Below are 17,804 nucleotides of genomic sequence, written 5' to 3' on the forward strand. Positions count from 1 at the left end.
GTTTGTTGTCTGTCTGTTTGTTTTGCATCCTCTATTGATACTTGTAAATGACTGATGGAAAGGCAATGAGTCCCAGCCAAAAGAGCTTCCCAAGTGCAAGCACCCACCTCTCTTCCCAAGCTGTCCTTCTTGTCTCTGCTCAGTCCAGCTCCATGCTTTGGCTCCTCCAGAAGGATCCTGCTTTTTAAAAAGCATTTTAAAAAGAGATTACTGGTCGACTAATGGCTATTTGTTACAACATTTGCAAATGTAAATGAGTGAGTTGCATGTAATTAGTGCTGGGGGACTTTTGGGCACTGGAATCTCCTTCACCTACAATATCTGCTTCTAATAGGCTGAACAGTTAACTGGAAGCCAATTTAACATGTGCAGTGATAGCATGACAGCCCAAGAACTGCAGAATATTTTGCATTAGTTGAGGAACCACAGCCACTCCTGCAGGGCCAGGCTGGGAGAGGCAAGTGAGACACATCACCCTTTCTGTGTTTCCTAACCTGAAGCACCAGCTCCTCATTGCAAATCCGTGTCTTTGCTGTCCTTGGAAATGCTCTTCATCCCTGCAGTGCAGATGCCTCTGCATTTCCAGGGTGGTGGGAGAGAATGAGGTTATGTGGGGGGTTTGCTGGCCATGTTCTTTACTTTGTAATACAAAGGCAACAGCTGAATCCTCTTGAGTAGGCACATTTGTGCTTTAGCGTAAAACACTGCTTTTGGTGTGAATGGAGTGGGAGGTGACTCGCAGAGTATCAGCCTGGGCTGTTGTGTTCTCAGTACTGTCTGTGCTGTCTGCTCTGCTCCAGGGCTGCAGCTCTCCCTCCTGTGCCTGCCTACAGCTGGAGGGCTGATGCAAGGCAATCTCTCCTGCCTTTGTTATGTCTCAGGAGGGATGTAGCAGGCACCTCATCCATAGCTTAGCCCTCTCTGTCCTGCCTGGAGGCTGCCTTCTCCTGACCAGATCGCTTTGCAAATGGCTTTCTGGGCACGTGGTGCTGACCCAGGCTTCCCCCTCTCTGGGGCATCTCCGTGTGCTGGTGCCCTAGTGCAGAACCAGCTACTCTGTCAGAAGTCAAATGGATATTGCACCTTTTGGCAGGGATTAAGAGCCAAGGCAGCAAGCACTGAATTTCCCTGCTTTAATTTTCCAGCAGTAACTTTGTCATGACCCCACTCTCCCAATCCATCCAAGTTCCTATGCAAAATCACAAGCAAGCTCATGACTTTCTGGATGTAGTTGATGTAATTCAGGGAACAGAAGAAAACAGTCTCAGTTTCACTTTTGACCCTTCTCAACTGTGCTACAAGGAGAAGTTAGAAAACACAGGTACCTCTCTGAACAGGGTGGAAGTGTGGCTGGGATCTTGCTCATTTGCTGAGGCATGAGTAAAGCAAGGCTCTCCCTTGCTCCCTGCTCCTGTCAGAGCTTCCCTGCTGTCTCACTGACTTCCCACCTGCCCACTGTCACCCTGCTGCCACCCTGCCCTGGCAGCAGCTCGGTTTCAAGGTCACCAGGCAGTCAGAGGTGTCACCTGTGCCAGGCCATGATCCCCTGGCAGCCTCCTGGCAGCACTTTTGCCCAGCCTATTCCATTCTCACCTGCCAAACCAAGGCTGATTTGAATTTCAAGCGAGCACAGTGCCAGCCTGGAGATGGAAACAGTCCCAGGCATCACCTTTACATAAACACCCTTGTGCAATAGCAAGGGTAACCTGCAGGCAGCAGGGCCTGGGAGCTGCAGCCAGGCTGCCTCAGGGTTCTGCTCTTTGCAAAATCACCACCAAAGCACAGCAAGGACAAACCCAGAGCTCAGAGCACGTGTCCAGCAGAATGGAAACCAGCAATTGCTCAGACATCACACTAAACCAGCTCTGATCTCTCTGTCACCAGCTCCCCAGCCTTTCCTGCTTGTGTTCAGATCCCCAGCAATGACCCTGTACCCACAGGGAGCAGGACCTGGCCAAAAGTAATCCATAATTGAGGAGCAGTGGTTAAAAATCCACTTCAAACTCTTGTTTAAAAAGAAAACTCAAGTTCAAAAGATGTTTAAATACTGCTCAGAAGCCCCCACCAACTGCAAAGGTTTCCTTTGCCAGAGCCCAAGGCTACAGCAAAGGGTAAAAGCAAATTTCAGTGCTCAGTGGTTGGCTCCAGCACGAAGCTGTGTAATAACTACCTCGAGTACTGCACCCAGCTATGAGCAGGCTGTAAATACCAGATAATTGCTTTGGAGCTATGAAAGACAAAGCCTTGCAATAAATACACCAGACTTATATGAAGTGTCCCACTCATCAGGAATCACAGTTAATCCTGAGCTCAGCACTACAGCAGAGCTTGAATTTCATTGCAAGGCTGCTGGCACCATAGTTAACTGGAGGGGTCAGGGACTCTGAAGAGGCTTTTTAACCTTTCTCTCTATTCTCATCCTCTACTTTTAGCAAGTAATGGTACTTACCTGGGACAAAGCTCGAGGTTTTGGGGCATTTAGCTGCCAATGCACGAGCAAATGGTATGAAAAAGAAGTGATCCCAAAAAGCCTCACAACACATGCCACTGCAGCTCAAGCCCTTAGTCCCAGCTTAAGCTAGTCTTTACACTCAAAGGACAGCTAAATTCACAGGAGAATTGGGACACCCAAAGAGTCAGAAGATCTTGTGTAGAGAAATATATTTAGTGCACGCAAATATGCCTGCGCTCTGCTGCAATGCAAATCTGCCTCATTGTCGTCCTAATCCCCGTGCATGACACACCAATAAACAAGGGGGGGTTAATGCTTTCCATCTGCCTTGCACATTGCTTCCCACACTGAGAGCCTGCCTGCTTACAGTTGTGTGGGCATCATGGAGAGAGACATCCTGCAAATGCCAAGCTGCCTAATCCCCTGGGAGGTTTAAAATGTGAGCTGCAGTTTTCTCACTCTCTGTGGGCACTGGAGTCAGCGGTGCAACGTATGGCGAGAGCTGTGTTCTCATTTCACGTCTGTCATGCAGAGATAATTAAAATCTACACTTCCATCTGAGGGGAACTGTAGGGTTTCCAGATGGGTAACTGTAGTGCATATTTCATACTGGATTATCACTTGCACCAAAAAGCCTTGCCTGTTGCCTTCCCACCTGTTGAGATTATTGATGGGGCTGCCATTGAAAAGCCCTCGAGGGCCCAGTGATAGGGGTCTGTGCAGCTCACACAGGCTTACCTCACACTGCACATCCCTGCTCAGGGGGCAGTCATTGTGACACCCTTCCCAGATGTCCGCTCTTGGACAGCCCCTCCTGGCTCTCACAGCAGAAAGGAGCCACAGTGCATCGGCCTAACACAAAATCCTGGCTCTTGCTGGCCTGCAGCATTAGCAATGGTTGTAGTATTGCAAAGGAGGGACAGCCAGCTCCACAAGGCTGCCTGTCAAAGCTGCTTCAGTGTACTGAGCTGGCCACCCACTTGGTGACATTCCTGCAGAAAGGAAGGAATGGCCATCACTATGCTGGATGGAGCTTCTCAGTTTCAGAGAGAGCAGAGGCACAATGCACGGAGCTGTGACACAACTGCTGCCAGAAAGCCACCTAGAAGGAAAAGCCTGACCCATGAGAGATTCTCATGTACTGGCAGGGGTAGAACTGCCAGAAAAGTAACCCTGCCCAAAGCTGCATGGTCCTGCTGCACAGCTGGGGTCCAGAAAGCCCTGGTGGGGCTGGGAGTGCAGCGGGCCCAGTCTCACTTGTGCAGACAAACATGCCAGCCTCAGGCACACAAAGGCTTTGATAGTTTTCTGCTACTCATGCAAAACACCACTGGCATATGCTCTTAAATGCACTTCCCCATTTGGTTTGGAGCTTCAAAAACCGCTAGGCTGACATCAACAATGAAAAATATTTAATTCCACCCCCTCCCCTTTCTGAATTTAGAATGATAAAGGACCAACAGTTATGTCTGGAGCAGGGAAGCAGATATTACACACATCTTGCTTACAAAATAGCTCTGGTTTTCATGAAACAAGTTTATTTTCCTCCCCCAGCCATTGATGAGCACATGACAACCGTATAGAATAAAAGCTCAACTCCTTAGTTCTGCTCACATTCACTCAACATTTGCTCTAATCAATTATCTTATTTCATGCACTAAGAAAAGAATGAGATTCCTGTTATGCAGCCATAATCAGTTACAGTATGAAGCTGTGTCTGTGGAACATTTCTGATTTTGAAAACTAATCATGTGCTCTGCCATTACATTTCTCTTGTAAAACCCTGGGCTTTGACCCAACTTGTTTCTTCCCCCCTGCCCTTTGAAAACATTGAGGGCACAGCCTCGTCTGAGATCCCACATTCCTTCCCTGCAGAAGCCAGCCAGATTGCACTGCACACAACACATTTACTCAGGGAGACAGGGTCTGTTTTTCTGGTTTATTGGAACATAAAAGCATAGGAGGATGTCCCCTGGGAGCAGACAAAGAGGAGAGGGTGCTGCACATGACAGTGGGTGGCTGTCGCAGAGAAAAGTCACGTCTTCACACGAAGGGCTCAATATTGATCTCCAGCACAGAGCAAGGCATGGTGAGCTCAAACTTGGTGATAACATCAGGGTGTACCACTCCAAGTTTCCCAATGCTTTGACCTTTGGCAAAGACCTCAGCACAGCGACCAGGAAAGAAAGCAGTGCCTGGAAAGAAAGTGAGAGAAAAATCAATATTTCTTTGGGCCAGAGGAGTCAATAGGCATTTAACGTGCAGAACAAAGCTCTCAGTATTAAATGGTTCTCTGTGCTCAGATGCTCAGAAGGGGCTCTCACATTCTTGCATTAAGAGTTGTCATGATTGATAGAGAATGAGAAAACACTGAGTTAAAAATAAAATGTAAAGCCCAAAGCGTTGGCATTTTTCACACTCAATTGTTTTGACTAAGTTCCTCCTGCAATAGAAATTAGCACAGTTGAGTCAGAGGGCTACTGAAATGAAGAACTTTTGCAGCCTTCAGGCTATTTAACATTTGAATGTCTCCCACCTTAGTCTGTTTAAAGAAATAAAGCTTGCTGTCATCTAAAGGGTATGTAGGCATGTCACCCTTGTTTGCCTATCACATAATAAAAAACAACCTGCATTCCTCAGCTGGGGAAGAGCTTTTTAATCAGTCTCCTATACACCATAAAACTGTGAAACAATGAACACAAAGAAAGCCAGATCATCTTCCTCTTACCTCCAACCAGGTTCCAGTTTTTAAATGTTACATGGAAGCTTTTTTCTAAAAAAAGTAGTTAGATTTGCCATGAAGAACTTGGAGCAGCTCTGCAGACCTTTCCATGGAAAGACTTTCCTACCTGGGAACTTCCCTGTGTGTGGTGGCTCTACCAGCACTATGTTCAAGCTTGTCTATTGCAACTAAACTTGCATTTTTTTGTCCTCTGTCCTGAGGTGAGTGGCATTTTTATCTGATAGCCCTTCTAAAGACAAACCCAAACCAGACCAGGCAATTGCTCCTTCTGAAAGCACCTCTTTCCAAACCAGTGTGTGGAAGCCAGGCACAGTGTGTGGGACATCCTGTGAGCAGTGCAGCAAGCAATGCTGGGACATCAAGGGGAAGGGGAGAGGATGAAACAAGGCCGCTGAATCCTACAGGTTCTGAATCCTCACAAAGCTCCTCCACCCTGCTTTTAATGCTGCTGCCTTCAGTGTCCTCTGCAAAAGGATCACAAGAATTTCCTGACAGCAACTTACTCACTGGTTGCACCAAATGCTACTTAGGGTTCAGAATCAGCCCAGGACATTTTATTGTGTGCACAAGGAGCTACTTAAAAAGGCAATAATGTCCAAATGAACCTCAAAGCTCAGGAACATTTTCATGACACTCTGATCACCAGTGGTCAAGCCAGAGATATTCTCTGTTAGCTCCCCAGTGGAAATAATTCATTTAAGAAGTGTCTGCTATGAGGTTTGCAGTTGTAACTTGCAGCTACAAGAACAGCAATTAGGTCTTTTTCTTGCCTGAGTTGCTGCAGGTGCAAATTAACTTCTATGTCCACTTCAATTTTGGCCACCTTGAGAAATCTGACCACAGTAGTAAATGACCACAGTAACATTGCTTAAAGGCTGTTTTAAAAATATCCACAAGCAGAATCTTTTAAATTATCCAGTTCCAGTCTTAGCTCCAAGCACAAACCAGCTACTTACACTGGATGTACAACAGTGAAATTACCTCACCCTGGATGCTACTGGCACATGACTGCAGCCACAGAGACACTTGCCACTGCCAGGCTGCACTATTCAAAACAAGATGAAACAAATTTAGAAAAGAGTCAAATGTCACACATACAGATCACTCTGCAGATTGTGGGTGAAAACATAACCTAAAAATAAAGTTGCCTTTTACTTAGTGGTAAAGGCTTTCCTATTTGTAAATAAAGATGGTATTGTACCAAAGATGTGAGCAGCACACAGAGACTTTCTTTTAGACACTTGACTGTAAGCTTGAACTGGCACAAGAGCAAGAGCCATGCAGAAGTTCATAATGTTGGTGTGGTACCCCTCTATAAATCTATAGAAAAAAAAGAGCTTTGACAGTAGGGTCAGTTAAAAAGCTGTGAGTCTGACTTGTCTGTTCTTCTGAGCTTCCTTCTGTGTAGTCTTGGGAAAGTTATTTTATCTTCTTGCACATCTAGACCCAGCTATGTCATGAGACTTAATTGTTTTTAAACTTCTTGTAGCTATCTGATGGGGTCTAAAATAATACTGTACTCAGTCAATCTAACAAGGGCAGTTTCCCAGATCTGTGCCACTTCCCATTGTGTGAAACAATGCTGTTTTCATACACAACAAATGCTCTGCTATCCATCACCACTTGTTGGTCTCCTAGTCCCAGCGAGCTCCAAATATGCTGCTCCAGGCCATGGGTTAGAAGACACTGAGCAGAATTTTCCATCTCATGCAGCAACTGATGCTGGACCATGATGTTACTTTTCTTTGCACTTCCTTGCAGCTAAGAGGGAAATATATAATTAATACCAAGGGGGAACATTTAGGTCCCCAAAGTGCAGGAAATGGGACCTTCAAACAACATCTCAATTTCTAGTTAAGCTGACCCTGAAATGTTGGGCAGTCACCAGTGTGCCCCATGCTCTGCAGACATGGCAACTGCAGGGCACAATACTGTGGCTGGAAAAGATCAGACAATAAGCAAATAAAAATGAAAGAACCTGTTAAAAACTTTAGAGCCCCCATCTGTCCAGCCAACACATGGCTCTTGAACCAAAGAAACATGAGCTGAGAAACAGGTTTACAGAGAGTTTATGAACTCTGGTTCATAATGGAACCATTATTATGGTAATTGGCTGCACTACAGAATGCTTCAAAGTATATTCCTGCCTGCCAAGAGGGCCTCCAGACTGCATCCCTCAGGGGGATCTAAAGCCTTCCTCATCTTAGTGACTCTTCCTTTGACCACACAGGTGGTGAGGGAAGGAGCTGTTGCTCCACATGCCTCTGCCATGGAACCAGAATTTGGAGCAAATGTAAACTCCAGGTTAAAAAATTCAGACATTGAAAGGGAAGCAAAGAACGAAAAAAAAATCTCAGAAGAAACATGAAAAACCTGAGCAGGAAGGGGAAAAGAGAAACAACCATTTGCAGCTGGGGGAGAGTTTTGATTGAGGGACCAACCACAAGCATAAAAGGAGCTACAGGAACCTGCTGTGCTGGGCTAAGATACAGGCTGTAGGAGGACCTGAGAAACCCATGGAGCAGGGCAACAAACCAGGAGGGTCATCAAAATAAGCAGGAAACAAAGGTAAGGACTCTTTTCATCCCAATTTGTTTGTTTCTGGTATTATCAAGTAAATAGCAATGGTGGTTAGGATTTCTAACAAAACTTCTGTTATGGACTGGGCAGTGTTAGGTGACTTGAAGTAAAGTAGAAGCTTCAGAGTGAGAGTCAAGGCTGTATGAATGACATGTGCTGAAGCTACTTGCACACATGGGACATCAGCAAAAAGTGCACACACAGTTACTCTGTTTGGGTAAGTCACACCAGAAGCTGAAGCCCAGCACTCTAAAGCAAAGCCTTCATGCCAAAAGGAATCTTTCCAGGATCACTGGCAGTGTGAGCTGCAGCTTGTGAGCAGGAGTTTGCCACAGTTTGTCCTGTCTGTCTGTGCAGTATCACCCAAGAACAGCATGGTTGTGTAGAGCATGGTCCTGCCCCAGAAGCTGTCCCTGGTCAGGGAGGCACAAAAGCACCCCTGGAGGCCCCACTCTGAGCAGGTGTGTTAGGAAGGGATTGTGTTTGCTGCTGCTGCAATTGTCCTGCCAGGCTGCTCTTGAGCGTCCAACTGGTTGGTTGTACCATCAACTACACTGAGAGTCAAAATTCATTTTAAAATTGTAGTTTACTGTAACTTCTGTTTTAAGGGTAACAGATTTATTCCTCTTGACATAGCAAATCCTTTCTGCTCTGCACTCAAATAAATGTCACAAACTTCACCTTGAAATCTAGTCAGAGATTGCATTGTCCTTGCTGATAGAGACCCAGACAATGGCAGAGGAAGCCTGAAGGTCTAGCAGTGGAAATCCACCTCTTAATGTCAGGTGTGTAAGTGGTAGTTAGGAGAAGGGGTGGGGTGAAATCCAATCCAGCTTCCTAAACAAGAGATGCCAAAGCCAGCCCTGCCTTATGCTGACACACTACACACAAGGCAAAGACAAAAGCTGCTTCTCGTGGCTGCAAGTAAGAATTTAATTTCTAATGTTCAGTGATGTAGAAGTAATACCTTTAATTAAAACTTCTGTAGCATGTCCTCAAAATCTGTAATTGCCTTTCTGTATTCAGGCAACAGGGCCACTTTGATTGCTTTGGGGTAATTCTTTGGCCAATAATCCAACAGAGCATGTAGTCTTTAGCACATTTTCTGGCTAATTGACCCTCAAAGAGCTCGGAGTTCCCTGCACTCTTTGTTGTCAAACACCTTGCACAGTTCCTTTTCTCTACCTTACTCTCCCTTCCTTTCAAGAAGAAATAGATTAAAGCTGTATTATAGGCCTGCAGTTGCACTAAGCCCTCAAACCCACTTGTTAGTTGCTGTAATTTGAAGGAGCACTGGAAGCTGAGGCTTAAGGAGGTAACAGAGCAGAGCTTATCTGGCCTCAGTGCCTTTCATCTTCATTCTCCTCCCTCTGGTGACTCCAGCTGCCCTTTCACTACCTCACCCCAGCTCACCTGGGGAAGTGTTTTGCCTGTGCTACACTGGATGGAATTTAGTTTTGTGAGGTTGGGCGTTGTCTTTAGGATCAAGCTCTTCACAGTTTTGACTGATTTCCTTCTTTTGGCAGAAAATGCAAATCAAATGCAGAGTCAGGGGGCACTTTCAGCCCAGCCCCCTCTTTCTGCCCACATACAGCACAGAAAGGCTCCCAGAACCTTATGCAAACCAACAACTTCAAAATCAGATCTTGTCAAGGAATGATGTACCTTCAGCTAATTCTTAAAATCACAGACATCTCAAGTCTTCCATGATTTTTGGAACAAACTGAGAGACCAATTGTTCTCATAAGTTGCACATTGTCAGCATCTCTTTTCCTTTATATTCTCAAGACCAAAAAACCCATACTTTGGGATCAGTGGGATATTTATCAACTTTAGTCTCTTGATTTGTAAATCCTGACTAAAGCTGTGCCAGAATGACTGCCATTTCCCCAGATCACACCTAACTGTAGTGACCTACCAGGAAATTCAAATTAGTACAATTAAATTTAAGGCATGTGCTTTAATTACCCCTTTCAAGAAAATAATTAACACTTGACAAAAATCACAGAATCAATATCTGTGTGATGTGAATGAATATGTCCTTTAGACAAGGGCATCTGTCATTCTGATCTCTTCCTCTGTTTTTTCCAAAAGCCTCCTCATACAGGGCAGAGCAGAAGAGGGTCAAGTGACAATCAATTATTTACCTGGGCTGCTCCACTGGATATCCAAAAATAGAATATTTGAGTCCTTGTGCAGACAACAAGGCTGGAACATGGAGAATGATCCACAGATCTGCAGTGGTCAGTCAGTAAATCATCTTCTATTACAACTAAGTCAGTGGCTGAGTTCCTATTAATTTGTATTTCAGGGAGGGTGTGAGGAAAACTAACTCTTCTATCTCATCAGAACCCTCGTATACAACCCTATAAGCTGGATTTGTTTTTCATTCTTGCTGTGGAGTGTCCAGGAGCTTTAGCAGAGGTTGTTTGGTGTTGCTGGATGTCAGAAAGTGGTTCAAGAATGCAGTAGGTTTGAGGCACCTCTTTATTCACCCGTGTTAGCCTCAGACACTTAAAATTATCTGTGCAAAATCACTGTGCTCTTGCCTTTCCTAATGGAAGTAATACTTGGGTGGATGCTGAGGCTAAGGAATGCAGGTATTTGGGGTTCTCTTATTAATACTGCTTCCAGAAAAAAAAATTAAGTAGGAAACCTGAAAATAAATCTATCAAATTCAATTTATTTCTCTAGAAATCAGTATTTGTAGCTAAAGCTCAAAATTGTCTTTGTGGGGCAGCTGTGAGAAACAGCAACTCCACTGGAGTTTAGTTGCTTTGCAGAGTTACCATTACACAGCTAATCTTTGCTCTTAGGCTGGTTTATCTGATTTATCCAGATTTATCTGAAACACTATACTTTGTCTAAAAGTCCCAAACCTAAGCTGATATTATGTCACAGCTATTTTGTCTATAAAACTAAGGAATTCCAAATCCCAAGTAAAGCTCACTTTTTAAAAAAAGAAATCATGCTCTTTCACTTGAGCTAGAGAACACCAAGATTTGAATATTAAAAAACTTAATTTATTTGTGTCCCATGAGTGTTTTTATCACTTTTTGAATATCTAGAGGAATGATTCATCCTTGCAAACAACAGAATCTGTCAGAAGCTAGGAAACAACAAACCATATGCTTTCTGGCAGGGGGTATAACATACCCTGTGTGTGCACAGCAAAGCAGCAGCTTTTAGCTTGTTAGGCTCTGCTTTCACACAGGCACTAGAGAATAACAAGAACCAGCACTAAGCCAGGCTGCAAGTCTGCTTTATGTGTCACATTTGGTTTGCCTGTTGTTTAATCACTCCTGTCCCAGACCAAGCTGCCCTGCTTTCCCAGTGACTTGGCTGAGGTAACCAAGAGCCACCTCATGTTCTGCTTTCACAGCTCCCTCATTTCATGCCTTTCAGAAAACACCCTGGCAAACTGGCAGGGAACAATACATTGTTAAACAATGAATCTCAGCAGTCACTGCAACTGTGCATCACTTAGTTTTAGCAGCTCAGGCTTATGCTGCAAAGCAATGCCTTATGGCTGAAGCAGAAATACCTGAGCTGAGGGTGTGCTCAGCATTTCTCTGCGTATCTGTTCTTTGCTAACACCACAAGTAAAGATAAAATCAGTTCCCCCACCATGGGCAACAGGTGTCTTTGAAGCCTGCATTCACACTGATCTAATATCTTGCAAATTCATGTTTAAAATGTTACTGCAGGAATAAAAAGAAAAAAGGAAGATTAAATTTGAAGCACCACCCCTCTGCCTTTATATCAAAGTTGAAAAATCACACCAGACTGGAGAACTGCTAAACTTATATATAAGTATAAAATTGACATGCTCACATTTGGTGGCATTCTTATCAGTATGGCAGAGAAAATGAAAGGAGTTACAGCCACAGCAGGCTGAGCAGATGAGAATAGAATTGGAAGATGGAGCTGTAGGGATGGGCAAATGTAGCATTTCTTCAGAGAAGCCAGAACTTCACCCTGAGCTGTGCTATTGCTACTCTTTCTGCTGCTACCTTGGATTAATAATTTCCTTTATAAAGAAGGGTTTGCAATATTGAAAATATAGTTGATGATTCAGAAATAAATTTCTATTTAAAAATGTAAAAGGTTGGAAAAAGGAAATTACCTAAATCTATAATTATACAATGCAAAGCTTTGCCAGACATTTCAACTTCTTGATGCAAGGAAGACTTTTATCTGTTAAGACTTGCTATGATGTGTGATTAAAAAGGATAGTTGCCTTTGGGGGGCAAAACCAAAGGAATTAAACTCTGAAGAAGCCCCTCCAGTAAAGGAACAGAAGAGCAAAGAGTTGTCAGGGAGAAGACATTGACATCTTGAGCTCAAGAAACACAAATGCCAGTGATTCAGATGGTTCTGGTTGGCAAAAACTAATAGAAAATGAAAACCCTTAACTGTCAGGAGAAATGCTACCACTCCTTGGAGCATGCCTAACCTGTCAGAATAAAATGCAATTTTATTCTGAAGAAAAATATTGTAATCTTTAATAGTTAATGCTTGCAAAAAGAGGCACAGAAGACAGCTTGACAGTAAAAGATAGCTTCTGTCTCTTTCCAAACTCACTTGATACCTTTTCTCACAATGTTTTCACAGTTGCCATAGATTTTTTTTCCCCCTCCCACTACAGGACACATAATTCTAAATGAGTCAATTAAAAGGAGTTTCTCTTCTAAAATAATCTCCTGGATTTGAAAAACTAATACTTTCTTTGTTCTCTAATTGAATTTATTTAATTTCATATGTGGGGGAAAAAAGTGTGTCAAACATCATTTGGTGATGAAAGTTTAAAAGACAAAGAAGTCTAAGCCTGTCAAACCTTTTATTATCCCATGCTGTGCTAAAATAATGTACTTTAACTCACACACCTTTTTGGGGACAAGGGTTGATACTTGAAGGGTACTGAGAAGGGACATTCCAGAAGTTTAGAGAAGAGCTGAAGTGACCACAGGAATGGAAAAAGCCCTTTTCAAACTCATCTCTGAGAGCCTCTTTTTATACTAAAAATCAACAGTGTAACACAAAGCTAAAGAAATGAGACCTATTTCTAAAATCAAACTCTGGCTTTTGCCACAAATTGTGTTGTTTGGCCTACCAGCATCACTTCCAACAGAAGATACCTCTGAGGTGTCCAGTGCCAGAGTGTGCTGCCAAAGTTTGATAAACCAAAGTATTTAGAAATACTCCAAATACTCTAGACTCCCACTTTGGCTACATCAATAATACAGGCAATCATCCTGTTTCACATCTTTCCTGGGTATCTCCTTGGGTATTAATGCAGTTAAAATCAAATTTGAGGCATTAACACCAGAGTGGGAAGATGCTTGATAGAACAGAAATAAGCTTGGCACAAATTCATAGGGACTTAGTTCCTATAAATCTGAATACCTGTATTACAGAAAGGAGAGATCAGAGAAAAAGACAATTAAAGGGACATAAAGCAAGCAGCCATACCCACTTTATTAGATAATTTAATGCAATTTTGAATTGTTGTAACTGTTATTCTTCATGTAACTAAGTTCCCTTGATGCTACAGAAAAATCTGTTCAAGAGAAAGGGATGAGAAATTAATTAGATCTCAAAGTAGTGGCCAACACTGAAAAAGCAGCAAGAGCTAGTGACAAACATCCAAGTTTGTGAGATAATTTATAATTAAGCCATTTTAATGATCACTGCTGGCACTTCTGAAACCTCTTGCAGAATTAGGGTAATACATTTTAAAGTACTAAAATCAGTCAGGTTAAAAAAAAAGCACCTGTTCTTACCTCTCATTATTAATTCATTAAGCTGTCTGGGAGGTAGGGAGAGAAACAAACAGAAACAGTGGAAGATCTTCAAGAATATTTGATAAACGAGTACTAGCAGTTTCATAATAAAAAGGAAGAATGTTTTTGTCCAAAACCCTATTCATATTTAGTGCTGAAATGTATGTGGTCAAAAATCAGAATGTTCCTCAGAGACAAAAATGAGAGAAATATTTGCACTTCAGAAAATGTGATTATTAACAGTGGCTGAAATTCATAAAGGAACTGAAAAAATTAGGAAAGATTAATTACTGGCTGCAGTAAAGACAACATTCAAAAAAGATTTAAGGATATTAGAAACAAATTGTAGGTAGAGCACTTTCATTTACTAACAAGATTGGCTAAAGATAAAGAAATGTTTTAAGTTGTTAATAAATATTTCTTTTCATCTGGGGTGGGGGGGAACTATTATTGAGTAGAGTAAGGTGTTGTCCAGTCCACTGCCAAAATGAAGAATATGTCTGGTTACATCTACCAGGATGTTTCTAAACCACCAGGAGTCCAAGGCATCAGAATTGTGGTGCAATTCCAAGAGCCTGCTTGCTCCTGTTAACTTGGGAGTTCCAATACTGCAAATTCAGCAGTACTAGAAAAATGTAAATGTGGTGCCAGTATTCCAAGGTGGGTGATCTAAGTTGATCCTTGGTGTTAAAAATTGTGGGGTGGTGGCAAAAGTGAAACTAGCAGGAGTGGAATACAGTGAATTACCAGCTGATGTGTTTTATTAAGAATGGATGTTTTCAAACAAATGTGATTATCTACAAACTTGTAATTTGAAAGACTATGCAATGGCACCTATAAGAATGCCAGTTAAGTGGACTAAGAATTGTCTGATACCTCCCAGTATGTCAGAAATTATATTTGGAGGCCTGGTAAAAAAAAAAAAAAAAAATTGGCACATTTCCTTTAGTTATCTATGAGTAAATAGACAATTATTGACATTTGTGGCCAATGCAAAGGCTGCCAAGACAGGCAGCTGGAAGGCCAGGATTGCCATTAAGAGCAATCAAGCTACAATTTCTTAAAATAAGGCAGATATTAATAATGCCAGGCTCAATACAGGCACTAAATATCTGCATATAGCTCAGTCTCCCAATTTGAGCTGATCACTAGAGATAGATGCTGCAGTTCAATTCCATACCTCTAACTTGGAATTAGTCCCAGAATTAGTCCCAGACTTCCCTCCTCTTGTCTTGTGAATTGAGGTTCATGGTGTAAATCTTCTTTTAAAGCTTTTTATTGTGTAATTATTACTATAAAAGCCAATGTTTATTGATGTTCTTAGTTATGGAGCTAATTATTACACCTCTAATTTCACAGCTGAACCTTACTAAATGGGAAGCTATTACTATGATTTACTGTGGAATTAAAATTTTCTACACTTCACCACACCTTTCATTTAATTAAATAAGGGCAGTAAAAAGAAGGGAGTGCAACTTCTTCTGGTGTTTTTTGGTTTTGTTTTTTTTTTAAGACAACTGTCAGTTACTGAATGAAACAGTGTTTATTATGTACACATTTCACATTGAACACAAATAGGCTGACTTCCCAGCTTTGCTAAGCTGATCCTTACCTTAAAAGAATGAGTAGCATGAACATTTAGTTTAAAAAGTTAAATTAATTAAGTTCAAGAGTAGCTGAAATCGCTGAGAATCAATACTGTAGGAAAAGGAAGCTCCTGTCACAAGCTGATTCTCTTTAGGGGTTGCTTGTTTTCATGAGATTGCTATTTCAGTTTTGTCAGGAAGGACAGAGGGGCAGACAGGGGAGAAGATTGTCTGTAACATTTTCTGTGAACCTGTCAAGTTGTTTCATTTTGATTAAACAGGGATATCATCTTCCCTTTTCAAAGAGTTTGTGCTCAGTTAAATTCCATGTGCAAAGTATGGAGACTGCTGAAAAGTACTGCCAAACCAGGGGTTTCTTCCTTAAATAAGGGACTCTTAAATGTTACATTAGGAGTGAAGATAATTACACCTTCCACTTCACACCTCTCCTTTGAAGGCTCTGATATATAATCCACTGTCAGGATTTCCTAAGCCCTCCTTTATTCTTTTCAGCCTAAGTAAGGCTTTACTCTGGACCCAAACCCCATGATTAACATCACCTCCTGTGATTGTTGTCCTGGTCTCTGGAAGAAAATTGTCACCTCAGATAGTCATGCAAAAGCACAAGATCACTAAAATATTGCACAAAACACACCCATTCCTGAATAAAATTTGAAATTAATAATATCTTCCAATATAATAATGCCTCTAGATTTCAGTTCAAGGGAACTGAAACCAATGCAAGTGAACTAAAAATTAACTATTTTTATGAAATTACCTGAAAATATATAATTAAATTTATTGTCCCTTTCTACCTGTATTTTTTATATTTAAAAATTTACCTTCTAATCATACACATCCATACTGATATTTACATTTTATTAGTGGTATGGAATGGTTAAGTCTCAAAAGTTTTATGCTTTTTTTTTTATCATGGAGCACATACAAGTTTGAGGATTGATAATTTGATTGATCATTGATCTTTTCCATCCATATTTGATTATGGATGCCTATGCCATAAAACAAAGATAAAAACCAGAATGCTTTTCTAGGCCAGTAGGATTCACTGTCAAAAAGTTAATTCTGTGCATTTTAAAGCAATGGGGAACATTTCAGACTTCTGTCTTCAAAACTTTAATTTTGTATGTTTAGTGGCAATAAGTAGATTCCATTAGTAACTTTTAAGAAAGTGGAAGGCATGGAGTGTCAAATGTATATTGAAATCCTCAAATTCAGTCAGTCAAAAGCCTCTCTTCCTTAAGGCTGCTGTAAGCAGCTCTTCTCCATTTATTACCTAGCTCAGATTACACCAAAGCACAGTGCAAAGGCCAGGGGAACATCACAATTTCACCCATATTTTCTAGCATCTGTACTTTTTTCCCCAGGTGTTGCTAGAGAGGCAAAACCACTCTGACCTTGAGGTCAAATCTCAGGGCACTGAGGTGTTGGCAGAACAGAAGGAGCTCAAATGACCATCACTGCACATATGGACCAAGCAGGACCCCAGCACAGGCATTTCATTCTCCAGAGGGATTTGGAAAAGTGTCAAATATGTGCCCAGCACATCTCTATCTGTTCTCTGCTGCTCATTTGAAGCTAGATTTTATTCCCTGTATTGTTTTTCAATAATCAGTGGAACTATTTTCATCAGTTACACAAGGAGTAAAAATAACTGGCCTAAACCCTACCTTACACTGTGCTGCCTACTCAAGCTTTGTTTAAGATTATGGACACAGACAATATCTCTAAATCAGAGCCCTAGGATAAATCTATTTCTCACTGTACAAATTTGTAATTTGGCACAGGCAATAAAACAGCTTGGTGCAGATGCCTCTAAAAATGTGTGCTATGTGTAATGTCCTGATTTCAAACCTCTGAAGTAACTGGCACAGCTCTTATGAATTATTTCAGTATCCTGAGGTCTCTTTAAGATGTTACAGGGTATCTTTGTTTCACTGAGCAGTTACCTTACTCCATCATCTGCTGGCATCTCTCTCATACATGCTTAACTGACAAATTGTGAACCTTAAAAAAACCCTAAAAATAACAAATAAGCAAACCAACCATTAAAAAAGCAAAACAAAATTCTCCAAGTTACTGACTTCCAACCATCTCTGCAGTAAAGGTCTCAAGCTAAGGTTGGTGCAGTGATACTGCATTTACAATGGCACCAGAGTATCAGCCATCTGCATTGATAGCAAGGTTAAATTCCAATGTCAAGACAACTGCAAGGAATCCATGTGCATCTCAGGAGGGTTTCTGAATCACTGGTGAAACAGAAAGTAGTAAATGCTTGCTATTTTTTTAACACAAGCCACAAACTGCTTGTAATATATTGCACATGACAAGGCATAATCCATCCTGTGCACTAAATGTGTGGTGGAGTAATGTCATGGGAATGCAGGGGTTTTGAGTGAGCATTGTAAATCTCACAGCATCAGGAATACTGAGCAGCACTAATAGCTAGAAATAACAACTTCCCTGTGTTAGGATTATTTCTGAGGCCCTTTTCCAGTTTCTTGAAATCAGGTGTCATGTTACAACACAGAATATAAAACACTTGCAAACATTTTTCACCCCCCCCTTCCAAACAAGAGGCTTTGCTATTACATGATAGAATTAGAACCAGAAGTATAATTGTATTAAACATTCTTCTGGTC

At 41.7% G+C, this 17,804-nt stretch overlaps 1 protein-coding gene across 1 annotated transcript in view; it reads right to left on the reverse strand.

Annotated features, from left to right (window-relative positions):
- Positions 1–4,377: 4,377 nt before the first annotated feature.
- Positions 4,378–17,804, reverse strand: part of FARSB (phenylalanyl-tRNA synthetase subunit beta) — a 35,078-nt gene continuing 21,651 nt past the window's right edge. The window contains exon 17 of the mRNA XM_063166792.1: positions 4,378–4,647. Within this exon, the coding sequence (XP_063022862.1) occupies positions 4,496–4,647 (152 nt within the window). The 3' untranslated portion in view covers positions 4,378–4,495. The remainder of the gene's footprint in view (positions 4,648–17,804) is intronic.

This window comes from Melospiza melodia, chromosome 12, assembly GCF_035770615.1.
Source record: "Melospiza melodia melodia isolate bMelMel2 chromosome 12, bMelMel2.pri, whole genome shotgun sequence".
NCBI classification, from domain to species: domain Eukaryota; kingdom Metazoa; phylum Chordata; class Aves; order Passeriformes; family Passerellidae; genus Melospiza; species Melospiza melodia.